The sequence below is a fragment of the Penicillium malachiteum genome, assembly GCF_028827825.1.
Source record: "Penicillium malachiteum strain IBT 17515 chromosome Unknown utg000002l:1.0-8849297.0:1.0-8852440.0, whole genome shotgun sequence".
NCBI lineage: Eukaryota > Fungi > Ascomycota > Eurotiomycetes > Eurotiales > Aspergillaceae > Penicillium > Penicillium malachiteum.
In genome coordinates this window covers 6764450-6789027 of record NW_026643095.1, presented here as the reverse complement: position 1 = coordinate 6789027, position 24578 = coordinate 6764450, and the positions used below count along the sequence as shown (strand labels likewise).

General features: G+C 47.5%; 10 protein-coding genes across 10 annotated transcripts; all 10 read right to left on the bottom strand.

Moving 5' to 3' along the window:
• Positions 1-308: 308 nt before the first annotated feature.
• Positions 309-1838, bottom strand: N7483_005510 (uncharacterized protein; the record flags this gene model as incomplete). The annotated part of the gene is made up of 3 exons (XM_057088947.1): positions 309-664; positions 762-1506; positions 1584-1838. 3 exons carry the CDS (start codon positions 1836-1838, stop codon positions 309-311), a joined length of 1356 nt encoding a protein of 451 aa, XP_056948776.1.
• Positions 1839-1978: 140 nt separating this feature from the next.
• N7483_005509 (uncharacterized protein) lies at positions 1979-2623 on the bottom strand (the record flags this gene model as incomplete). Its single annotated transcript, XM_057088946.1, has 1 exon — positions 1979-2623. One exon carries the CDS (start codon positions 2621-2623, stop codon positions 1979-1981), a length of 645 nt encoding a protein of 214 aa, XP_056948775.1.
• Positions 2624-3175: 552 nt separating this feature from the next.
• Positions 3176-5077, bottom strand: N7483_005508 (uncharacterized protein; the record flags this gene model as incomplete). Its single annotated transcript, XM_057088945.1, has 4 exons — positions 3176-4182; positions 4248-4520; positions 4602-4645; positions 4737-5077. 4 exons carry the CDS (start codon positions 5075-5077, stop codon positions 3176-3178), a joined length of 1665 nt encoding a protein of 554 aa, XP_056948774.1.
• A 1782-nt stretch (positions 5078-6859) lies between these two features.
• N7483_005507 (RNA-binding protein) lies at positions 6860-8319 on the bottom strand (the record flags this gene model as incomplete). The annotated part of the gene is made up of 5 exons (XM_057088944.1): positions 6860-7270; positions 7329-7641; positions 7725-7868; positions 7952-8056; positions 8129-8319. The coding sequence occupies 5 exons, from the start codon at positions 8317-8319 to the stop codon at positions 6860-6862; spliced, it is 1164 nt and encodes a 387-aa protein (XP_056948773.1).
• A 4234-nt stretch (positions 8320-12553) lies between these two features.
• N7483_005506 (uncharacterized protein) lies at positions 12554-13496 on the bottom strand (the record flags this gene model as incomplete). The annotated part of the gene is made up of 2 exons (XM_057088943.1): positions 12554-12927; positions 13088-13496. The coding sequence occupies 2 exons, from the start codon at positions 13494-13496 to the stop codon at positions 12554-12556; spliced, it is 783 nt and encodes a 260-aa protein (XP_056948772.1).
• A 1027-nt stretch (positions 13497-14523) lies between these two features.
• Positions 14524-15512, bottom strand: N7483_005505 (putative ribosomal small subunit assembly protein; the record flags this gene model as incomplete). Its single annotated transcript, XM_057088942.1, is given in 3 exon segments — positions 14524-14532; positions 14594-14878; positions 14889-15512. The coding sequence occupies 3 exon segments, from the start codon at positions 15510-15512 to the stop codon at positions 14524-14526; spliced, it is 918 nt and encodes a 305-aa protein (XP_056948771.1).
• Positions 15513-15852: 340 nt separating this feature from the next.
• N7483_005504 (recombinase DMC1) lies at positions 15853-17333 on the bottom strand (the record flags this gene model as incomplete). Its single annotated transcript, XM_057088941.1, has 8 exons — positions 15853-15920; positions 15969-16131; positions 16193-16215; positions 16296-16723; positions 16799-16902; positions 16981-17076; positions 17144-17236; positions 17295-17333. The coding sequence occupies 8 exons, from the start codon at positions 17331-17333 to the stop codon at positions 15853-15855; spliced, it is 1014 nt and encodes a 337-aa protein (XP_056948770.1).
• A 1185-nt stretch (positions 17334-18518) lies between these two features.
• gisB (putative zinc knuckle nucleic acid binding protein) lies at positions 18519-19863 on the bottom strand (the record flags this gene model as incomplete). The annotated part of the gene is made up of 7 exons (XM_057088940.1): positions 18519-19031; positions 19091-19206; positions 19270-19311; positions 19388-19399; positions 19466-19501; positions 19559-19628; positions 19798-19863. 7 exons carry the CDS (start codon positions 19861-19863, stop codon positions 18519-18521), a joined length of 855 nt encoding a protein of 284 aa, XP_056948769.1.
• An 812-nt stretch (positions 19864-20675) lies between these two features.
• Positions 20676-22406, bottom strand: N7483_005502 (UDP-N-acetylglucosamine diphosphorylase; the record flags this gene model as incomplete). Its single annotated transcript, XM_057088939.1, has 3 exons — positions 20676-20804; positions 20863-21597; positions 21678-22406. The coding sequence occupies 3 exons, from the start codon at positions 22404-22406 to the stop codon at positions 20676-20678; spliced, it is 1593 nt and encodes a 530-aa protein (XP_056948768.1).
• A 520-nt stretch (positions 22407-22926) lies between these two features.
• On the bottom strand, positions 22927-24578 carry N7483_005501 (PPIL4 family peptidylprolyl isomerase; the record flags this gene model as incomplete). Its single annotated transcript, XM_057088938.1, has 4 exons — positions 22927-23322; positions 23386-23582; positions 23643-24340; positions 24499-24578. 4 exons carry the CDS (start codon positions 24576-24578, stop codon positions 22927-22929), a joined length of 1371 nt encoding a protein of 456 aa, XP_056948767.1.

The window sequence follows — 24578 nt, the reverse complement described above, 5'->3', positions numbered from 1 at the left end:
TACTGAATCATACAATTTGTGTTTGGAACCTTCAAAGTAAAAATGGAGCCAAATAACCGCAATAACACGCCAACCTATCCAGAATTTCCAAGTCGGACTTAAAGCTCATAGAGCCAAATCAACAACTATGCAACTCAGTTTTTCCTACGATACCTAGGTATCTCTCAATGTTCCAAAATGAGACAACAAAGAATTCTCAAGTCGGACTTAAAGCTCATCGAGCCAAATCAACAGCTAGAATCTCTAAATATCCCAAAATGAGACAACAAAGAACAAGGAATATGCAAGGATGGCAGGATGGGATAGCCCTAAGCAGACACACCGCCAAACTTGTAGAGATCATCCCGGTACCGCAAGTCAAACTCCCGTCGCAGTTCTCTCACACCACCAAGACCCTTGGGATAATCCGGAATCCCAGGGTCGAGGCCAGCATCCTCCTTGATCATATCAAGAAGGAAGATCGTGGCCTTCTTCGCACCGAGAGAGATTGCATCGCCCTCATCCATCTTTGGAAGCTTGCATAAAGTAACTGGGCTGGCCCGGCTCAGGAATGGGTTCTGCGTATCGAAATACGCAACAATTACCCACACCAGCGGGTCACCAGAATTGGGATTATCCTCTCGACGAATCTCAGCATCACTGATGCCCAAAATAGAACAGATACCTATATAGATGGGTCAATGGTCAGTACCGTACAAGAAGAGGAAGAGCGAGAGGGAAAAAGAGAACAGCAGAAGCCCTATGTTGTGAAACAAACTTACGTGTGAGAATTCCCCGGTATGAGGCACTTTTGTTCTGACCCAACTGCTGCTGAATCTTTTTCAGCGTAGCCAAAGGGTCAACAGCAACCTTGGGCTTCTCCACAAGAGGAGCCACACGGCTGCTGGTCAGCGGGAGATGGTTTACATCATCCAAACCTTCTTGCGCCGCCTTTTCGGCAGCAGCCTTTCTCGCAGCCTTCGCAGCTCTCTTACTCAAAGGAGGGGCGCCAGAGTTGGCAGGGTTCTGAGTCTGAGGCTTCGAGTGCTTTGGAGGATTCTTAGGTGTCGCAGGCTTGGGAGGTTGATGAGCGATGTTTTTCGCACCACCACGACCAGCCTTATTCCGTTTGTTGCCTCGTTGGGCACCTCCAAAACCACCTCTGAGAAGACCGGCTCCTTTCAAAAACTCAACCATTCTGGGTGGCAGAGTAGGAGAAAGGCTCGGGTTGTCAGTAACTTCGGACACATTCGGGGGCACAGGGACATTTCCCTGTCCCTTCTCCTTTTCCATCTTGATTTGAACCGGCAAGTCACTCGCCGGCTCAATTATGTTTGATGGGACTCTGTCATCCACAAGCAGAGAGTAAATTGCAATATGGGAAACGGTATTTTGAGCCTCGTCTAGGCTGTCCGAAGCAGAGGCGGTTCTGAACAGACGACCTTGCAAAGAAAGATCACAGTGCCATTGGCCAGCACAAAGCGTAGGATTGTACAAAGGCATAGGAAAGTTGAGAGGGGTACAAAACTCTAGAGATACCGCAGAGGTTAGCATGAATCCCGCCAAAATATTTCAAGTAGTAGCGTCGAGGGAATCGAGTACACGCCTTCTAGAAGTCTGGCCCAGTTCCACTCTGGTCCAGTGGGACGGTCACCCGGAAGGGGAGGAGTCAGCCACAGGGGATGAAACTTGCGCAGCTTAAACAAAGCTTTCTTGCAAGCCGAAACTCTAGACAGGTGCGCATTTTCTGATTGGGGTTGGATCACAACAGTGTGTCCGTACACGGTCAGTCTCACTCCAACTTTGTTTCCATTCACACCACCGTATTTGAACTGGAAGCGTGGAGTCAAGCGAGCCATGATACAAATAACCCCAAAAGTAAACAGTATCTGGTTAGCCGTGAGGGATTCCAGATCGAGCTCCCCTAATGTAACCTATTCTGCAGTCAGCTCAAGATCATTCAGCCAGCAGCTATATACGAGCTGGTCAAAGATCAAAATCAGTGCTCATTAGCAGGACTCACAGGGTATCGGCCATTCTCCATGGAGGGCTTAGCCTCATTGGATGGCCGCGCAGCGGAAGCGTCAAATATCTGACCTTGTTCCAAGTGTACCAGGGGATCACCCAGAGCAACCTGAGAGAATGGCAAGTCTTGCTGACAAGACTGAAAGAAATCGTTGCCCGAGGGGAAGACCTGGAAAACAGAAGTTGGAAATCTTTCATTGGAAGAACCGGGTCCCCAATTCTCCATGGTCATTGACATTGCCACTGATGCAGGGAATGAAGAGGCACGCGAGTCTCCCATTCCCTCAGCAGACGAATCAAAATTCTGAGCGCCCTGGGGCTCTGATGGGTTATCGAGCAAAGGGGCCGGAGCTGGTGCACTCATGGAGCCGTATGTAGCTTCAGCATCATTCTCCGACTGAGGGATAAATCCCTCAGCTAGAGCCGATTCTCCAGTGAGAGGACCACGAGAAAAATCATCTAGAGCCGAGCTAAATGTCTTCTCGATGGTAGGACTCATCTCATCCCATGTTGGGACTGGGTTTCTGCCTGTTCTGATAGACAGTTCCTTCCTAGTCCCATGGGTTGAGAGATCCGCATTCGGAACCACATCATGAATCGGCGGCAGCTCGATATTCATGGCGTAGACAGGAAAGAAAACAAAGGGCTGAGAAAGGTGAGGAAAAGGGTAATAAACAGAGAGGTTCGATTTGACGCGTTGGAGGGGTGGTGCTGGAGGGTTGTGTTGGAGGGGAGGGGGATGTCAACAAAAGAGAAGCACGGGAAGAGGAAAGAATCAAAAAGTAAGAGAGGAAGGCGAGAGTGGCCTCAGATAAGGAAGGTTCGGTTAAGCAAACATCCCAAGAGAAAGAGAAAAACAAGACAGAAAAGAGCACTTAATGTAGAAAGTGAGTGAGAGAGAGAGAGAGAGGAGATGACAAGATGAAGAGTTCTCACCTGATAGTTCCTACAGATAAATTAACATACAGAATGAGAGAGGTTTAGTTCAATGAGAGGAAACAACTCATAAGATACAGATTTAAAGTAGCATTGTGGTGGTGGAATTTCCTCCTGCTATGTTGGCTAACTTGGATATGAATACACATTATGGAAGAGAATAAGAAGAGAAGACCGCTATAAGAATAACATCGTTCACCAAAACCTCCTCCTGAGCATAACCTGGGATAATTCTTCATAGTAAACATGCCGTAAGAGTCACGTTCTCGTCGTCGTTCTCGTCGTCTTCCTCTTGCAGAGTATCTCCGGATTCATGTATAGAAACATTCCCTTTCTCCTGGTCTTTCTGGGGAGTGACACGCTTCTTGAGATCTCCCCGTGGACTTCGCTTTGGCGTCTCCTTGGCATTCTCTTTAGCTCCTTCTTTCTTGCCCTTGACATTTCCACTGGGACTGGTCCCGAGCTTGGACGGAGTGATGATTTTGTCGGGAACCGGAACAGCGTTGGATATGTTGGTTGAGCCCGAGACCTCTCGAGTGCTAGGGTTCGAGTTCGAGACGTCACGAAGAACAGAGGTACGGGCACTGCTTCGAGAGTATCCTTTGGAGCGTGCTTTAGCTGCTGCTGATGGCTTAGGTATCTGAGGAACGGCAGATGGTGTGTTGGAAGGTGCACGAGTGCCCATGGTCGGTGGCTTGGTGGGAGTCAATGCTTGGATCAATGCATTGTATTGTTCATCATCCATCGGTGCTTCCAGGCTAGGTTGCTTGCTGTGCTCATAGCTGACACCGGTCATACTCGAGAAGGCACGACTGCCAGAAGAACTGGAGTAATCCAGCATGGGGACATCCTCACGGGATGACCGAGCACCGCGATGAGTCCAGGCTTCCTCGTTGATTAATGTATCAATGTTCTGCTCAGTCATGAACGGTCCGAGATATCGGTCCTGATATAGTCCCCATCGACGTGGGTCATTGGGCTGATTTTGCCACTGAGATGCAGGAAGAGGAAACGCGCGGTTGGCGACCCATGCGTTGTAGAGCATGCCTTGACTACTGGACGACTGGCTGCTCGCCGTTGGCAGTAGTCGGGGTTCCGGTCGAGCAGGGGAATGGCTATGCGGAGTGTCATCAGACTTCATTGCAACGAAATCGCCCGCGGCGTTGAATTTGGTACTCATTGGCACCGCCCTCGTCCACATGCTAGCATTGGGCCACGCAATGTTCGAATACTCAAGAATATCTGTATCTCATATCAGTAGATGACAACTTTTGTTAACGGCAAAATAAATTCAGAGGAATCCTTACGCAAAGGAGCATGTTGAAAAGACATGCAGATAACATCTTTGACTCGTTCGAAAGGAGGAGACCGATTGGGCCGAGCAAAACCTTCGGCAATAATCACCTTGATGCGGCCAAATGGATCTGCCGCATCCCAATGTCGCTGCTCAAGGATCTCAGGATGAAATGCTGGAAAGCGTATGATATCTTGATTGCCATCTCTATCGATATCTGAAGCTTTGTCAGCACATTCATCTCGATCGCAGGGACCAGAGGGTGATTGCATACGAGAGCTGAAGTCTATTCAACAAAACAAGTCAGCAAAAGAACCAAATCAACCAGCCTCAGTTCTTGAAATCAAAATGAGAAGTCCAGACATACCAATCACGTAAGGCCATGAAAACCTCTGACCAAAGACACCGCCTCTAGGGACAGAAAGTCAGCTTGAAGAGATTCAAACGTCTCACTGGTTGAAGTCAAACGATAACAATCACGATTAGCCTTGACAATACTCACGCAACTGGATGACCATCAATCAAGACCCGAGCCTCAAATACCAACACATCATCTGGTTGCATCATTTTCTCGATGAAACGACTAGGGTGAGGTTTCTCCCAGCTGTGAATGGATACTCGAAACGGGCTGTCCTTGGGCATGCTCGGAACAAACGATGTTAGAACTGGGACTTGACCGACGTTTCCCTGAACACGAAAGTATTGCTGAGGACTCAGAATATCAGGGACTTGGAGGTAAGGGGATTCGGTGTCTTTGGTCACGTAACATTGAGTCTTAAACTCTTGGATGGGCACCTTGGAGCCCTCCGGGAAGAGCAAGATATCCCAGTTTTCGTAGCGCATGATGTGATGAGTTTCCAAATGTATGGCAATGGGAGGAATAAAGGATGCATAGATGATGGGGGTAAATAGAGAGTGTTTGTGAAACCGAACATTTTAAGGCGAGGAAGGTGCTGAGTGAGAGGTGAAGAAGTGAGGAAGAGAAGTCACGACTTAGTCCCCAACCTGCCCAAGTGAAAGTGTATGTGTTTACATCACCAAATCAGACTGAACTGGGTATAAGACGAAAATCTTTCAGTCAATATATTTTGGGTCATGAAGAAACTTGAATTACTACTACTCGCAGACAGACCCCAGTAAGACGTGGTTCCCTCTCGACTACTAATGCACATCGCAACCCTAACTTGAACTACAAGACTACTAACACCAAGTCGATGAATCCAAAAGTGAGATATTGAGAACTAAAAGAGAATAGAGTACATCCAAATACCGAGTCATATTTCTGCGGTGATTCCAAGCCCAGCCCAATACAAAAAGGACTGGCGGAATAAGCGGATATAGCGAAGGAGGGGAATCATTTCAGCCAAAAAGAAAAGACAGGAACGCCGGCAAGAAACCTAGATATGCGAGTCTCCAAATATTACAGAAATACGAAATGGGCCAACCTGGACAAGATTCATCCAATGCAGGAAAGGATTCGGAAGAAACAAAAGACCAGACAACGCCTATCCCGAAGGTGCGCCAGAAGAATGATTCCACAGCTACAGGAGTCTCCAAGAGTCTCAAGTCTCTGCCAGATTCAATAATAAAAAAAATGATTGTGGATGGGAATTGCCAAAGACCAATCCTACAAAAGTTTTCTGAACATCTTTAAACCGATGGAAGAGAAAGTATGGGAAGTGGGAGACTCGAAGGCAAAAAAGGGGGTGTTACGAAGATAAGACCAGTACCAGGACGCATGGCAGCATAAGATGCATAAGACATCAGAAAACCCACATCATAAGGAATAGAGCGCATCACAATGGTCGTAGGGAAAGGAATTGACAAACGCGGAGACGTACGAAACAGAGCGTGTTGTACAAGCCGTCATCAGTCTAACAAGATATAAAGAGATAGAAATAGAGAAAGAAAGAAACGGCGGAACGCAACATTAGTCGAAGCGAACATAAGTTTCAATTTAGCTGCTCGATGAAGAGATAGAAAAAAAGGAACATAGGAAAGTAAAGATTTGCGAGGGATGGAAAAAGTGGAACTTTTCGCAGAATGCCTGCCCAAGGAGTATAGAGTAAAGAGAAACGCATGAAGAATACGCACTTTCGTTACACGCGAGAAGGACCCCAGGGCGGGGAAAAAGGAAAATAGCAGTTGCAGCATAGACGTAATAGAAGGGGGGGCATCGATAAGAAACACAACGTGAAAGTCGAAAGCAGTACGAGGAGTTGTGTGTTGAGATACAAAAGTAAAACGGGGATTCCAGAGAGAGGAAACAAGAAAAAAGAAGTTAAGAGAACGGGGCAAATCAAGTAGAAGAGAGAAAAAAAGACCCCCTGAAAAGACGAAAAAAAAAGAGAAACGCGAACGGAGGGAAGGCTCAGATCTTGCTAGGATAATAAGCGCTCACGGAAATGCGTAGCACAGGAGGAAAAGAATGCCCATCAAGAGCTATAGAGCGCTGAGTCTCGAAACCAGAAGAAGGGGGGAGGAAAGAGCAAATTTGTTTAAGGAACAAAAAAGGGGGGCCCATCATTGGAATGATGCAAAACAACTCCTGCTAGTGCTTTCTTGAATCAAAGGAACGCTTACTGTGAAGAGAGAATGTAAGAGTCAGCCGACCGAGCCTGTAACTCAAGAGTGTTCTGGGGCCGGGCTGCCGGGGTGACTGCTAACCTTCATAGGGGCAAATCCTCCATAGTGCTGGGCAGCGGGAGGCATACCCATGGCGGGGTACATGGGGGGAGGAGGGGGAGCGGGGCGGTAGGGGCTGCCAGCAGGGCCGGAGTTGTTCTGGGAACGACCCCAGCTCAGACGGACACGGGAGTTACCGATGGGGTAGCCTTGCATCTGGTTGATGGCCATCTCGGCAGCGTGGCGCTGAACGAACTGAACGAAACCGCAACCCTTGCCAGGGGGAATCTTGACGTAGGTGATTTCTCCGAATCCCTGAAAGAAAGAGCGGAGCTCATCCTCGGTGACGTAGCCGGACAGGCCACCAACGAAAACAGTGGTGTTGTTGGGGTCAGTGAACTGATTCATGGGCTGGGGAGCACCGTAGAAACCCATGGGGGGACCGCCCATAGGGGGGGTACATGCCGGCGGGACCGGGCATGCCCATGTTGGCAGCACCAACACCGGGACCCTTGTTCTTGGGGGTAGCGGTGGAAATGCGCATGGGGCGGTTGCCACAGTAGACACCCTGCATCTCGGTCAAGGCGCGCTGCTGGTCGTTCTCATCAGAGAAGCGAACGAATCCGTAACCGCGGGACATGCCGCTGATGGGGTCGGTCATGATCTTGGCAGACTTGCAAGAAGGGAAGCGGCTCTGGAAAAGCGAGACAAGAACGTATTCGTTAACCTCGGGACCAAGGTCACCAACAAAGATGGAGTACTCAGGACCACGGTCATCACGGCTGTAAAATAGTAGAGAGAAACGGACTCAGGATTAGTCACAACCAACTTGATAACTGAAGAATAAGAGAATTTTTGCGCTTACCTGCGATCAGCGAGACCGCCGCCGGTGGCCCAGTTCAGCTTGAAGACACGGTTGGTGTTAGGCATGGGGGTACCGTTCAGGGAGAGAGCCTTGGCAGCAGCGGCCGGGGAAGAGAAATCAACGAAGCAGTAACCAGCGTTGCTCCTACTACCAACATTAGGACCTCGGTATCAACAAAAAGAAGGGGTGGGTTAAATATGAAGTGGAAGGAGGAATTATGTTCTTACCCAGAGAACTTGTCACGGATCATCTTGACGTTGACCTGCTCACCCATCTGGAACCAAAGGTTGCGGATGAAGTTCTCATCAATCCAGGGCTCAAGCTCACCCATCCTGTTGAAAAAGAATTGTCAATGATTTATTCCATGAATAATATTGCAAGATTCGACGTGATTTCAATCATACCAGAGAGTGGTCTTGCCATCGGCACCCTGCTGAGGGCCAGCGGCGGAAGCGCCATCGGGAGTAGGACCCTGGAAACCAGCAGTAGCGGGATCAGCCTGACCGGTCATGGTGGCGTCGGTAGGAGCCTGGGCACCAGGGGCAGGGGCACCCTCAGCCTGGTTGGGGAAGGAATCAAAGTTGTTGAAAGACATTGTGCAATCAAACTTGTCCGAAAATTCAAGTTAAGAATATAAAACGGCCTGTTGCGACTAAAGGTTCGTGGAGTCGTGAAACGAAAGACCGTCAGATCAAGAAGCACTTCGTAAACGAGCTCGGGAACAAAGGGATGGGCGTTACGTTTCCTAGAGACAAGCGAATGTTAAAACTGGCTGCCACGAGGAAGCGATATAAAGCAGGTCGATCGAAGACGCAAGATGGACCACGCGATAGGAAAGTGTGAGAGGGAGAAAAGGAAAGAGAGATGGCGGAGTTAAAAGATGGCCAAAGCAATCAGGTGAGAAGCAACTAGAATCAAAATCCACGTCGGGGCGAGATGAAAGTGAATGTAGAGTCGATATTGGGGGCCGAAGTGAATATCGAGCGAGCCAAAGCGATGATAAAATTGCAAGAAAAGACCCAAAGTTCAGGCACGACCAAATGCGGGAAATTGATCAGAGACCAGAAACCAGAGAGCTTTGTTTCTTTCTCTTCTTTCGCACCTTCTTCTTTCAAGTGTAACGACTGGAGGGTGGTTGGTCGAAAACCACCGCAGTAGGTACTATTTCGGCTTCTTTCTTCCCTGCTCTTCGATTTTTCTTTGTGTTCTTGAATTCAAGGCAGCAATGAGACTTTCGAGACAAGAAGAAGTGGGTGGCAGATTTTCTCATTCACTTGGCTCCGCATGGCGATGCGCCGGCCGTTTCCGTCCAGGTTCCAGTGTTGAATTGCGACCGTCCATTAGGCTCCACTTTCCGACTCGCCCATGTCCACCCGACCCATGCGACCAGCTGTGGACGTCGCGACTGGTTTTTATGATTCGTATGGTGGATGCGCTTATGGAAGCGAACGTGACCGTTACAAAGGCGCATGGAGAGGGAGCCTAGTAGCACGGGCAAAATTCCACTAAGACCTGGATCGGACCGCAAGTGCGATCAAGCTGGGGCGGCGATGGCGACGGCGATGGGAGTTATAGCATTGTCGCAGCTGAAAGGCATGGCGGCTTTGAGACCCGACATGGATTTTGATTCGTAGAGGCATAGTGACCTAGATTGCAAGTGGTGATGATGAAGGGGTTGGGGGCTGATGGGGCAGGCGATGATGAAAGAGGCTGTTAGAGGGCACAAGAGCGACTTACCAAAAATTTGGAAGCGAAATTCAAAAGAAAAAAAGGTAGTGAGAAAACCTGAAGAAGCAGAAACTCCCGAAAACGGCGCAGAACAGAACGAAATCCGCACGAGAGGTGGAACAATAAGAAAGGAGGGGGATGAAGAAGTTGAGGGGAAAGAGAGCGATGAAGAATTGAAATCTCAGATTTCCTTAGTAGTGAGGGGGAAGTGGGAAAGTCCATTACAGCCGGGATGCATGATACGCCTAGGTAATGGGTAATACATTGTATATTACAGTATGGTATGGTCACATAAGTATTCTTTGCTCCGATGGTGTTTGATATGTTTGTCGCTATTAACTATACATTAACTAAACAAGACTATATTTACTATTAACTGTCTAATTAGCTATATAGTCATGATTCTTTTATACAAGATAATACCAAGAACTCAAAACTTGAATCATGTATCTCATGGATATCCATGTCTCCCCCATCTATGATCACCTGCCTGTTCCAGGTTCTCGGGCCTATGTAAGATCACTGTGCATTCCATATGAATCTTCCGCCAGATCCCGGTCTCTGATTATTTCTTTGTTTTGAAAAATGATTCTCAACAGATGCTTTGGCTTATTTTAATTTCAATTGTGTTCAATTTTTATGTTTAAAGCTTGGGGCTTCTACTAGTAAACCCCAGATGTATTCCATTCCGTACAAGGGAGCTGCAAGGACCATCTGTCGGCTTCCTTGCAATGTGACTTATCCAAAACCCCAGACAAACACTGAACTTAACTAAACCTGAGCTCTGTCAGTCAAAGCATAGGTGGCCCTTTCAAATACTAAATATGGGTCAGGGCATTTCAAACTCTCACACCTGGGCATCTACAAAGACCTCTCCACTGTATACGGAGTACCACTCATGTATGAATCCATGAGCAAGGCGTATACATTCCAAACAGTTTTAACACTTTACAAAGCTGGGGATAATATAGTACCTAAGTGATAAAGCCTTTAAAGCACCCCGAAAGCCTCAAACTTAAAAATCTGCATGTATTCAAGTGATTTTCCAGTTTCAATCAAAAAACCTGCAGAACGGGAAAAGAAGGAAAAACTCCACTCCAACGCCACAGAACCGTGGAAATGAATGGGTATTTCTCTTTCATAACCACTTGCCCATACCTAACATGTCAGCCCAATACTAGAGAAAAAGAAAAAAAAAAAGCAAAAAAAAAAATAGAAAATAAAAATAAAATAAAAATGAAATGAAATCAAAAATCATATTTTTCTTAAACCAAAAACTGAAAAATCCCCATTAAATCGAATTAAATCGAATTAAATCTGCAGCTGCAGCTGGGGGAGGGGCAGCTCCTCCTCAATCAATTGAACACACTCAAGTACTCCATCCTTTCTGCAGACCTTCTCGAAGCAAGGTTCTCCCATGATATTCCGCGCTTACTACTACGCAAGGATATAATAATACGTCACCCAGTGCACAATACAAGTTGAGCGACATCAGGAACCAGAACCATGGGACTCATGCAGGAGGGCTTACACTTGGTGATTGGTTGGGATGGAGCCCTTCGGCTGTATTGGAATTACCTGGAAGCTCAAGCTTGGCGGGGAGAGACAAAGATGCCAGGTGGGAGTCTGGGACGCGTTCAGTTCTACTGAGTACGAGAGGAGTATTGAGTCTGACTAGATCTGAGAGTTTGATTCAAACATTGCTGATATGTTCTTTCTGATTCTATATGTTAAAATGACTCACCCTTGATCTCAATCTCGATCACCTTGCGCTATCGGAACTTTCTTCCTTGAGGGGATTTGGTATGAGTAAGGGACCGGTGATCGATGATATCAGAGCGGGTGAACATTTGATGCCTAAATCCTAAGATCACTGGAAAATTACCCTTGCATCAACTGGTGTTAGATATTGATATCTTTAGGCGACACTCACATGGACTTGATTTAACCTCTATGGATGCCTGTCACCCTGCAGCATTGCCTAGGAGACTCTACATGGACATTAATGGACATTAATGGTACCCGTATACACGCGAAACACGAGCTGGGACGCGGAAAACCGCGCATTTCCCAATAAAGTCATATTAATAATGAAGCCCTGACTGAACCATGGAAAGCAGCTCTTTCACCAAAAACAGGAAATCAGGGCATGTACCCTATACTATCTCTTTCTATAGGATTCATCAAATGCTTTTTTTCTTTTTTCTTTTTTTTTTAAAAAAAAAGAACAAAAACTTGGAATAAAAAAAAGAAACAAAACTAGATTCTCTATTCTGTTCTCCGTACTATACTGTCTCATGTATCCCACAAAGCACCAGTGGCTCAGGCCCGAGGCTGAGCAACTCTCCAAGACTCAAGCTCCACTTTCAGGGCTCGCATCCACACTAGTTCGTGACGCTCCATCCAAAGAGATGCCTAGGACTCGCTTCGTTCATTACAAGCGTTGCTCATTGTATTTTGCCGCTCGTCATGTATCACTCTTACACAACACTGGACCGGTTCTGGCCGTTACAATTCTCCTCTGGGGGCCCGCTTCTCAGCTCGGAGGTTTGGAACGCTTGCTATTTTTTTGTACCTGAAGCTCCACTTGGGTTTCTTTTTTTGGGCCTTGACTGATTTTTTCTCTTAATGGGGTCGGTCTAGTTACTTCGAGAAGGTTCTTGATTCCTATAGTTGACTGTGATGCTGATGTCACCAGTTGGTGAAATATGAATCAATATTCAATGTTCAAATGTGGGGACGAGATTTTAGTTAGTACAGGCTGTACAGTACATACATGGTGCATAGACCCGAGTCATTCAAATGTTGGAACTCCAGCTACCCAATCGTAAATTTCTTTGATTACAATCCTAGATCGATTGAGATATCGATTATACCTTACGTGATCATCAGCTCAGTTTGAGCTCACTTGACCTATTACCAGATCCTTTTACTCGGGTTGAATTTCATTTCATCAATTGATGTTTAATAAAAGTACAGGTCAAGCGGCAGAACTCCAGATGGCGCTATGCAAAGACAGAAACATGGGAACGAAAAGAAACTCCCCATAAGCACGCGCCAGGCACCTCTTGACATCCGCAAAGCAACTCTTCTTCATCCCCCTAAGTTGGCAGCGACGTCAACGTTTTTTCATAGATGTAAGTCAACGGCATCAGCACAGATTGATTGACATTCCCTTCTTCTTCATCAGAGTTGTCAGAGTCGTTCAAAGAAAAAGCTAGGAAGACTGCAGACCGGGTCTCCTCAGCCAAACTCCGCATTCGGACCTGTTGGGTCTGCGTCACAATTGGTTGGCCTGCCACCACACCGGGCAGGGGCTCCTGAGTGGTAGGGTGTTGACCAGTGCACAGAGCCACAAAAATCACGTCGAATTTGTGGAGGATAGTCATAACAGCCTCGGGATCGAACTCAAAGACAGGGATTGCCTGTTCAGTAATGCCGGCAAGTGCGAGAAGGCCTTCAATTTGAATGGATGCTGTGAATTCATGTTAGATCATATGACGTAGACAATATCTCGTTACCTTATTGAGTATCTCATGCAGGAGATGAAACTTATGCGAACATGCATTGCGGGGAACAAAGATCTGATATGACTATTCCGGGGTAAAAGAAAAAAAGGAAATAAACAAACTTACGCGTCGCAGATATCCATAGGATATCAACAAATCGCTCCACTTCTGTGCTGAATTCCGCAAAGTCGTGATACCGGGTTTCCGTTGGTAGAGTCGTGACATCAATGCCCAGTCGAGCTTTCATTAGACGGAGATCGATTCTTTCCAGGCCTGCATTGAGTTGACCGCGGATCTGATTCTCTCCATACGAGCCCGAGGGTAAAGGCGCAGACCGCTGGCCTGGTAGATTAAGTGGGGGAGTCCAGTGATATCGGGAAGCATCAAGACCGTAGTACGAGGACGCGTTATGAGCAGCTTCAGGTGATTCTGCGGATTCTGGGGCTTGAGTACGGGTCGATGTCGAAAGAGTCGAGAGAGGAACGTCCTCAAATTCGACGTCCTCATCTGAGTCGTATCCCCCATTGGCCGACATTGTTAACGCGTCAAGGATGAATTTGAGTTGGGGTACAGGTACGGTTGTGGTTGTGCGGGGTCAGAGAAGATGTAGATATGGGAGCGATGTTGTTCTTCCTCAGGCGATCAGAGATTGGAGCGATGGTATTCTTCCCTGGACGACCAGAGATGGGAGCGATACTGCTTTTCCCTTGACGAACAGGGTCGAACAGAGATGGGTACGATATTGTTCTCCCCCGGACACGCCGAGACGCGCTGAGACGAACAGAGCAGGGTTGAACACAATGAATGATACGGCAGGGTAGGAGTAAGGTGTGAATGTGAAGAGCGGGGAGATAATTTGTGGACTAGGTGACCGTTGAACTTCGGACGACTTTATTCTGATAAGCGAAGTGATTCATAGTGACTATTGCATGTGATATCTTTCTTTGATCACCCACAAACCTAGGTCTTATCCTCAGGCTGCCCTGCATATGTATAACAATGGAAGCTCCGAGTCTACTAACTTATCCATGTGGGATATCATGCCAAGCCTTGGTCTGTGCTCCCTTATCGATGGATCTGGATACATAGTACTCCGTACTTCAGAGGTCTGTATACTATAGCCATTAAATGCGGAATTATGGTAACTTGAACGGCTCATATAATTCGGTATAACATTTTATATAGTACTTAAGGTGTATGCTGACACTATAGATTCTTTTGATGACTCTTCATAGCCTGAAGCAGTGTCAGACCAATCTATTGATACAATAATTAGCAAAGGCTATATATCGGATACAGCAGGACTTGATGCTGGGCTCCTTTCAGAGGGTGAGAAGATTTTATAGTGCTGGTTTTTGATGACATGGCAGACAGCGGCAAAGCGCGTCTTGCTACACTGGCCCCAGCGGATTCATCATTAGAGCTATAGAGATGGAGGAGAATAATCAAAGTGAAATTCAACAACTCACACTCTATGTACGGGTATGTACGAGAGAGTTTTGATTCTTGCCCAAAAACTGGAAGCAAACTCCGAAAACGCCTTGCATATGCAATAGAATTCATCACTCAGGCTGAAGGAAAGATTATTAGCAATGAACTCAAGAGGAAGGAAGCAAAAAAAATGTAACTCACCCGAATCTTGCCCTTCCGCATCTTAATCTCCTCCAACTTCTTCTTATCCTCTCCAAACTGCCTAAGCAATTCCTGTTGTTTCTCCTTCCTCTTCTCACGAGACTGGAACCGATAAAAGTCCTCCAATCCTGCCGCCTTCTTCTTCTGTCGCTCAACCAACTCCTTCATCTCGTCTTCCCTTGCAATAGAATTCAACTTAGGTCCATGTGTAACAGTAACGAAGCCATCCTCATCAGGCTCAGCCAACTTCCTCGTCTCCTCTCTCTTCCGTGCCTCAGAAACCCTCTGCAAAGACAGTCATGAAGTCATTGACAGCAGAAAGAACCTCCGCGCGGGCTGGGTACCGCGCCCGGTCGTGTGTGCGATAACGACGAATACCAAGTTCAGGGACCCGGCCCTCTGGGATTCCTTCACCCCAGATGATCGATGAGCCCTTCTTCACAGCCTTTGCGACGGCCTTCAGACTCGCTTCCATGCTAGCGCGGTCTGCGAAGACAACGATGGCGTGTGTGCCACTCTTGTGGAGCTTGCGATCCCAGGTTTCTGGGAGGTTGATCTGGTCTAGTGTGGATTGGAGGTCGTCGGCTGTTGCGCGCTTGCGCTTTTTGTTGCGGTGCGAAAGGTTGCTTTCTGTCGCGGCTGCTACGCCGGCTTTCTTGGTTGGTACATCTTCAAATTGCACGCTGGCGACACGGCCGGCGGAGAGCTGTTTGCCGAAGAGGTGGCGGAGGTGGGTTTCTGTTGTGTCGATGGGGGCGTTGACGATGAAGAGAGAGCGGGTGGAGTCTGGGTCTGGGATGCGAGGTTCGTGGGGGCGGATGTAAAGGTAGTGAGCTGCTGCTTGGGGGAAGATTGAAGTTGAGGGGAATTGCAGTGGGAGGGTAAGGTACCCTTCCACTTCTGGGGCGGATATCTTCATCTCTGTGGGTGTGTGTTGGATATATCCTGGAGTTCGAGATCGTTGACTTTTTTCCTCGTGCAGTTTTTCTATTCTGCCGTCTTGTTGAGGGCGGTGTATAGGCGGTGACGGGGAACTCTACAATATTGGCCAGACAATGCACAACCTTAGAAGCTGTCAATCTCCGTGAGAATGATAATTTTGATTTGATCCAATATTGTTAAATGATTAGTAAAAGTACTAATAGGCTGCTTGTATAATATATGTTATCCAGCTTCAATGTTTCCTCGCAGACATCTTAAATGATATAAGTTTTCAGTCCAACGTCAGCAGGTCTTCGGGTTTCAAGTTCGACATCCACTCAAATCTTATCCGGATCATTGATGCCTCCATTCGTGATAACGTAAGTGGCTTCTCTCTCAGGACAGTCTGAACAGCATTAGGAATATCCAAGGAAATATAAATGGGCATACCTACCAGGAGAGTCTTGAATCTTTGCGACACGCTCCTCACCTCGGCCCTTTCGAAGAAGCACGCGAGTTGTAGACGCATGGGCAAGAACATGACCGCCAACAGGCTTGCGACCATCAGCACCAGCAAAGAGTGCACTTGCACCAGGGTCACTTTGAACCTGATTTGTCTGAGAAGAATGATTAGGTCGGAAGGTGATTGGGAACCTGGTTGAAAGACAAGATACTGACCATCAAGACACAAACATTGAATTCTGCAAGGACCATCAGACTCAGACCTCCAAAGGAAAAGGGGGAAACATCCATAGATGCACTGTAGAGTGGAAAGTCTTACCTTCAGCCATATGCGCCAGCTTCATCAAAAACTGATTCAACTTCTGCTGTCTCTCCGCCAGCTCACCACGCCCACAATAATCCACCCGAAAACAGTTCATAATACTGTCAATAACAAGCAAGCGATAAGCGCCCTCCGCAAATTCTCGACTCAGGGTATTCAGAAGCTCAAGCTGGTGCTCGCTATTCAGGGCACGAGCATACGCAATATTCTCCTGCGCCACATCAGGATCCATACCGAAGCGTTCCGCAATCTGCGCAATACGCTCGGGTCGGAACGTGCCTTCAGTGTCGATGTATGCGACTTTGCCATCTGCACCACCGAGGGATTTGGGGAGCTGGGCGACAACGGACATTGTGTGTGAGAGTTGGGTCTTGCCGCAGCGGAATTCACCGAAGACTTCGCTGATGCTCATACTTTGGAAGCCGCTGTGATATGAGATTAATATTTGATGAATTTAGATGGAATAGGAAGGGAGAAAGAAGACAAGGCCTTGAATTTACCCTCCTAGGATGGAGTCAAATTGCTTGCTCCCAGTGGAGATGCGGACGACTTTCTTTCGCTGGTGGAATAGCTCCATCGCGGTGATGAAGCCCGATGCCGAGGGCTAGGGTTATCGGGATTAGATAGTGATTCGCCATGAAGATGTATAACATCGAAAGAAATGAGATGAGTGAAAACTTACTAGACACTTCTGCACAGCTTCCTTGATTTTCTCGACCTTGACTTCGCTGAAGCCCTTGACTTTGAGGAGTGTTCTGCGGGTAGCGCCATGGACAGACTAGAAGTAAATATGAGCAATGTATCTGAGCATGAAACAGAATGGCTGAAGACAGAGAGATACTTACAGCAACAGTAAAGAATCCATTTGCTTTCAGCTTGGTGATGTCCGCTGCGCCAATACCGTGGGATTGAATGCCATCGATGTCGACGATGAAGTCCTGTTGTAGAGTCACTATTATCCATTCATGAGAGTAAGGATGACCAGGTCATAAATACCTCATCGTTGAGCTCTTCGCTACCATCAGAACCAGGCATCTTGATAGAATTGATGGGATGGAACTGTGTAGAGGATGAAAGAGTGGTTAGATTGGAAAGGAAGAGTCACGAGCTGCTTGGAATTCCCAAATGGGATGAAAGCACACAACTTCATTACCACGGAGACACTCAACTACAACTGAATTATTTTCCTGTTTCGTAAAAAATAGAAATGAACAATTTCAATATACTATCCTGTCTATATTTCTATCAGCATTCGTTACGTGAAATATACTACCATGATTCATTCTGATTCAAATCGTCTACTTACATGATACTACATCCATATGTGAGACATACATAAGAAACAAATGGATATCATCAAATCAACACTCCTAGTATGATTTTTCAAGTTCACCATCACTGGATATCCTAATTCGAGATCATGGTATGTGTCCAGAATGATAAGTAACCATAAAGCCCAGAAGATGGCGAGTGACTGGCATCAATCATGCACATGTGATGGGAGACACATCTCATGGTACTCACTGGCCGGATCTCATTGACCATGAAGTATTCGAGATTATACAAATGGCTTCTACGATCCAAAGCACTGATCTTAGATTGGAAATCTCTGAAATAAATTGCGTTTTCATATTCTCAGCACCGAGTCATCTTCCCACCGGAAAAGGCCCCATTCCAAACACACAGCGATCTGCTCTTCTCTTGCTCTCTGCATCCACATACCTCGTCCTTTCCTCATCCTCTCTCGCTCTCGCTCTCCGGGCCCATCCGTGAAAACCGCAATCAAGAGTAGATTTCATCGAATCGAGAAAAAGATTGATCCGTAGGAGAAACAAACAAGACGCCAACCATGAGACTTGATCAGTACCAAGTCAGCTGAGAAAAAGTGGGGTAGTTCGTGATTTCAAAACAAGAAAAGAAGAGGGTAGAACTTTTTCTTGAGTGTCGTGTACAAGTGAAAAGGGGGTAAAAAAAGAGCCGAAAAAGGGAGATCATTAAGAAACAGATCCAAGCCAAACCCCAATGGAAGATTGGTGAATATATGCAAAGGAAGAAAAAGGGGGCAGACTCCGAAGAGGGTAAAGAAGATTGTTTCGAGGTTCAGAAAAAAAAGTGACCGTAATACAGAGGAGAAGATATGGGGGTAAAATAGCTCCCAAAAAAGGAAAAAAAAACAATGCACGGTGGTGAGACAACAGAAGAAATGAAGGCAAAGTCACTTTAAGCGGCAGCGGTAGTAGGAGCCGCAGGAGCCGCAGGAGCAACGGGAGCAACGGGGGCAGCCTCGGCGGCAACCTCAGCAGCAGGGGCAGCGGGAGCAGCAGCAGGAGCGGCGGCCTCAGCCTCAGCAGCGGGGGCGGGAGCAGCGGGAGCAGCAGGAGTAGCGGCGGCAGCAGCACCGGAAGCAGAAGCCTCAGCGGTGACAGGGCAGTCGCGGGAAATGTGACCGGGCTGGCCACACTTGTAGCAGACCTTACCGGCCTGGCTCAGAGGGCCACCGTTGGGAGAGGTGCAGTCACGAGAGATGTGACCGAGCTTGCCGCAGGCGTAGCACTTCATAGCCTGAGCCTGGCAGTCGCGGGCAAAGTGGTTGGGACCACCGCACTTGTAGCAGGTGGCAGTACGGGCACCACCCTGGAAGGCACCACGGAAACCAGCCTGGAAGTTACCACGAGGAGCGGTAGGACGGGGAGCACTGACGCCGGCGGGGTTGGCAGCGTTAGTGCAGTTGCGCTGTGGATGGTCAGCAGCAAAATCTTGGAGTATGATAGATATATTGTGATTCAACGTACGGCAAGGTGACCGGGCTGGCCACAGTTGTAGCAGCGACCATTGCCGCCGTTCAGGCGCAGAGTGGGGCAGTCAGCCTGGACATGGCCAACACCCTGGCAGTTGTAGCACTGCTTAGCTGTATGAAAGTCAGATATATGGCGGAGAAATGGGAGGTCGTGAAATGGAGGTGAGCTCTTACTCTCGGTGGTACGAGGGCTGGGGCAGGCGCTAGACTCGTGGCCTGTTTGATAGTATGTGTAAGATTGGGATCGATGGACGATGTCATACAAGAGGTCATATGGAAGCGAAAGACGTACCAGGCTGCTTGCCTATGAGATCATTGTTAGAATCTTTCAAAATGTGCGATCAAAAACCAAAGGAAGGATTCAACATACAGTTGTAGCAGAGACGCTCAGAGGAAGAGCAGACCTCTACGTCAGTTAGTGGGATGTTTCAAATGACCCCAGAATCTTTCAACATCAACTAACCAGCAAAGTGGCCAATGTTGCCACACTTGTAGCACGCACGACGGGACAGCATCATTCCGAATTTAGGGATCTACCCACATGGTTAGAACCAATTCTCCAGAAAAAAAAAATCAAGCTCCGCTTCAGTCCACAAGGTTCCAGCTGGAGATGACTCTCCATCATGATTTGAAGATCTTTGATTCCCCTCAAACACCATAGATAGAGGCCATCAACCCATTGATAGGATGGAAATGCCTCACCAGAGACTGGTGTGAAAACCGAGGTCTTCCAAGAGTTCCAAAGTTGGAGGGCCTGAAATTTTGCATTGTCGGGGAGGGGGATCTGACGATCCGCGCGGGGGAGAAAGATCGAGCGAATCAAGGTGCTCACGCGCACTCACAAATGAAGTTCTAGATGGTGATAGTTCCAGGTCTAAGAGGACCTTGTTAGTGAGAATCTAGTAAATGAAAAGATTCAAGTGCCAATAAATGAAACTCAAAAAAGCACCACGTTCTTGACAGCCCACTTTGAAGGGGAAAAAAATAGAAGAAAAAAAGTGGGGAGAGGAGCGTTAGCCCCAAAGCGCACAATGACTTCACTCACACAACCCAATCAAAAGACCCCTAATAAGACAAACTAGTCGTGAATGATTCAAATGTTATTTTTTAATGAGGAATGAAGGAGAAAGATGGGGAATTAGATGATCTGGGGAGATGCAAACTCGTCAAAAACTTTAGCTCCCGAACTTTTCCCTATTGCGTAAGGTCTCTTGCCCCTTTATATTTGTATACGGGGTAGTGCATGAGATACACAGATCATAATTGAAGCTATATATCAACATGGAAAAGACTCATAAGAAATGAGACCAATATCAGTATGAAGAATGGATCATTTACACCAGGTATACAGCATTCAATACTCCCTTCATTCCAGCATACTACACCATATAGCACTTATAGTCAATGCAACCAAGTCCATTCTCTGATCAACAGATAATATTATTAAAAAGAGCACAAAACATGCAATTCATTTCTTCGTTCCAATGGTCTGGTAGAGAAACCATTATAGGGAGGTGCAAAAAATAGGAAAGGAGAAGAAACAGAAAAACAGCCCGAGATTTTGTTATTTTACACCTGCACTAGATCATCCAAGAGAGAATGTCTAGGGAAGGTCTGATGTCTGATACATCACCTTTTACTCCTCCCCGCTCCAGGATAGCTGGGGCTTTGATCTCCCGACCAGAGAGGAACTCCAGGTTCTCACCAGTCTAAAAAAATAAATCATTAGTATCATGTGTCATTGAAGGGGATAAGGGTCAAACATACGTAGCTGATCAGAGGAGAAACCTCAACACCAAAGGCCTCACCATCAGTGACAACAACAGCACCGGCCTCCTCAACCCAGCGCTGGCCCTGCTTCATAATATCGGCACGGCTGGTATCTGGGTCATCCTCGCCAGCACCACGAGCATTCTTCAAGGCAGAGAACTCCTCCTCGCGGCGCACCTCAAGACAAGCAAACTTTTGCAGGGGAATCATGGGGAACACATCAAAGATGAACTGCTCCAACTTGATACCATTGGGTGTGGTAGGCTTGACAGCCTCACCGTTCTCAGGGTTGATACAAGGGATCTTCTTGCGGGCCACGTGGTGAGGGAGATTGGCCATCCATTGAGGGATGGTATCGAGGAACTCAAAGGAGTAGTAGTGGTTGACAATGTTGGCGGCACGGAACTTGAGCACGCCGGCCTGCTTGGGGTCAATGGCCTCGCGAGTTTCCTGGTCGATCTCGGAATACTCAACAACGTCGGGCTTGCCGTTCTTCAGCATAATCAGACCAACGGACTCGGCGGCATCACGCTTGCGCACCACCTTGGTGGCAATATCCACACCCTTGGAGACAGAGAAACCAATGAAGATCGGGTCGGCCACCTTGACCAGGCAGTTGTCAACACCGAAAACGTGGATGTGCTTGATACCACGGGTACGCATATTCTCACGGGCCCCGGAGGTAATCAGAGCCTTATAAAGACCACCATTTCCATCGGGAGCCATAGCAACCTAGAGGTTGAATAAGTCAGTCGTTTATGCCTCAAATACTAGTATTGTTTATTCACAGCTCAGGGGGGTTAGGAACTTACCTTATACTTGCTTTCGAGCATGATCTTGCCCTCGTTGGAGATACAAGGTAGCGTACCTTGCTCAATGATGTGAACATTGCTCTCTGAAAGACCGAAATATTTATTCTTTGCGAAGAACTCCTTTGTCGGAGCATCTGTAGGTCCACTGGTCATAACGTACCAGGGGATGATCGCCTCCTCAACACCGTGGACCTTCTGCGCGAGCTCCTGCAACTTCCTGATACGCTCGGCCTGCAATTGGAAGAGCGACTTCTCGCTCAAGAGACCAATATCATAGCAACCCTTGGGTGCGGAGCTACCCAAACGAGTTCCTTGTCCACCAGCCATCAACACAACAGCAACACGGTTCAACGCAACCTCCTTCAAACCGATATCGAACCAGGACTTGAGATCCGCGGGGTCAGAATCAATAATTGAGGCGGTGACAGACTCGGGGAGGGGCTCGAGGACGGCGGCGGCTTGCTCAGTCTTGGGTTTCGGGTTGATGCTCTCGTCAGCCAGCTTGTTAATCCAGTTGGGCTCAGTGGACAAGATCTGGTGGAAGAGCTGTGTCTTTTCGTCGGTGGAGAGCTCATCAGCAAAGGCAAAGACGTGGCCTTGTCCTGCATTCTGGTACATCTCCCTTAAAGTCTGAAACTCTTCATCTTTAGGAGCACGTTTAGCCTCCTCTGGGGCCTGGCCCACGAAACTTCGCACCAAGTTGCTAAATGCGGTAGCGATTGCAGACATTGTGATTATTTGTAAAGAGAAACAAGATATTGGAGGAAATAAGAGGGGGAGGTGGGAAAAAGGAGGTATTGAAAATAGATGAAGAAGGGAAAAAGTGGCGGGAAGTCAAAAAAGTAAATAACAAATTCGCGGGGTGAAGCTGAACAGAGCTTCAGGCACCTTCTACACCGTAACTAGGGATACACACCAATACTGAGTCCACTTCGATGGCTTAGCCAATTATTTTTAGTGTCAAAAGACGAATCGGAGCCATGGATACAACAACCTGACTCTCAAGGTGAGACCTGTCCACTGGTTTCTTACAGATTCCCGACTTGCCCCGCCAGCGGGGCCCAGTGCGGAGCCGGTTCAAGTTTTGGGTGTGAGAAGTTGGAAGTTATGTATCACATTTAGTGCATTTATTGAATTTATTACATAGTATATATAGAACAAAATTGTTGGGGTTATATTGTACAATTCATTGGCATCTAGCATCAATTCCATTTTTGGGTTTCATGACTGGAATGAGATAGATTTACATTCATCGTCGTCGGTCATACCGGTCATCTCGTCGTCCATCACGGTTACGATCACGCTCACGATCACGGTAGCGATCCCGATTTTGTCGAGAACCCTTTCGGTCAGGACTTCGACTGTAGGATCGACGGCGGGATTGATATTGGTCTCGTCGATCACGGTTCGAGTCTGAGTCCCGTGGAGGGCTACGGGGACCATCCTCACGAGAATCAGGCCCAGGACCTCGGCGCTTGGACTTATCAAAGACCATTCGATAACTAGCATCCTGGTCATCATCTCGACGGTCATCAGAGACTCGATACTGTCGTTTCTGTTCGAGATCTGCGACACCACCGAATCCACCTCGCTGTCTGCGCTTAGTCACGGTGGCATTTCTCCAGCTTTCGGAGAGTTTGGAAACCTGAACTGCTTGTCAGCACTGTTGTCTCAATAAGAGAAGGCAAAAAGCTATAAATAAACATACACTTTGAGAGAAGTCAACGTGGATTCGATGATCATCAATGAGTACGCCCTGCATTTTGAAGTAGGCTTGTTCGCAGTCTTTCTGGTTATCAAATTCAATAAAGGCATACTGCAAACTATCCCCAGTACGCTTATCCCGGATCACTTCGCAGGATAAGATGGTACCAAATCGGCTGAAAATCAACTGGAGATCCTCATCTGAGAGAAGGAGGGTTAGTAGTGTATCCTATCAAGTTGTAAAATTCCCCCAACACATACCTTGAGTGACAGGATTGAGCTTGCACACAAAGAGAATATTCTCTGGGGGCTTGACATCAGCAAATGGTAGATCTCCCACCATCTCCAAAGTCAATGCCTGGGCACGAGCTTCACGTTCCCGGCGTAATTTCTCCATGGCATCCTCATCCATCTCATCATCTAACTCTTCATCATCCGCAATACGTACTGTCGCCAACTGAGCCTTGGAGGGTAAAGGACTCTCCGGAGGCTCAACTAGCCCAGCTGGATCATCGAATGGATCATCCAGCACGACAGTATGACGGATTCGAATATCTTTCAGGGGCCGGCCTCGGTCATCAATGAAGGAGTCATTAATTTTTTCTAACACATCAAATCCTTCCACGACCTTTCCAAAAATGGCAGCCTTCCCATCCAGATAGTCTAGATTATCGCCCAATGTGATTAAGAACTGACTGGCTGCCAGGCGTTGGTCGGGATCGTTGGTGGCTGGAACGGTTGCCATGCTCACCATTCCGCGTTCGGTGTGCTTCAGCTTCGGCAGATCGATTGGAAAGGTACGCTTCGAGGGCCCGTCCAGAACCCCCCAGATTGAAGACCCGCCATCACTCTCGGGGGCGTCAGGGCCAAGCGGGTCTCCAGTCTGAAAGGAAAAGTTCTTTTGAACGCTGTGAACGGGTGCGAAATTGTAATACTTGATTTTGCAGAGCTTCAAGAAGCTATAACGGATAAGAAGCTTAGTTTTTATTTTTTTTTCAGCACAGTTTAATGTGGTACATCACTGAACGACCTGGACTGGAGACTGGGGGGGAACAGGTTTTGGGGGAAAAGTTGAAGGGTTGATGACCAGGGTAGAGAGAGACAGGGGGGCACTTACTTCTCAGAAGCCTTGGGCGAATCATCAACCAAAAGGTCTATGACGATATCGCCCAGAGAAGTCTCTAACAAGACACTCAT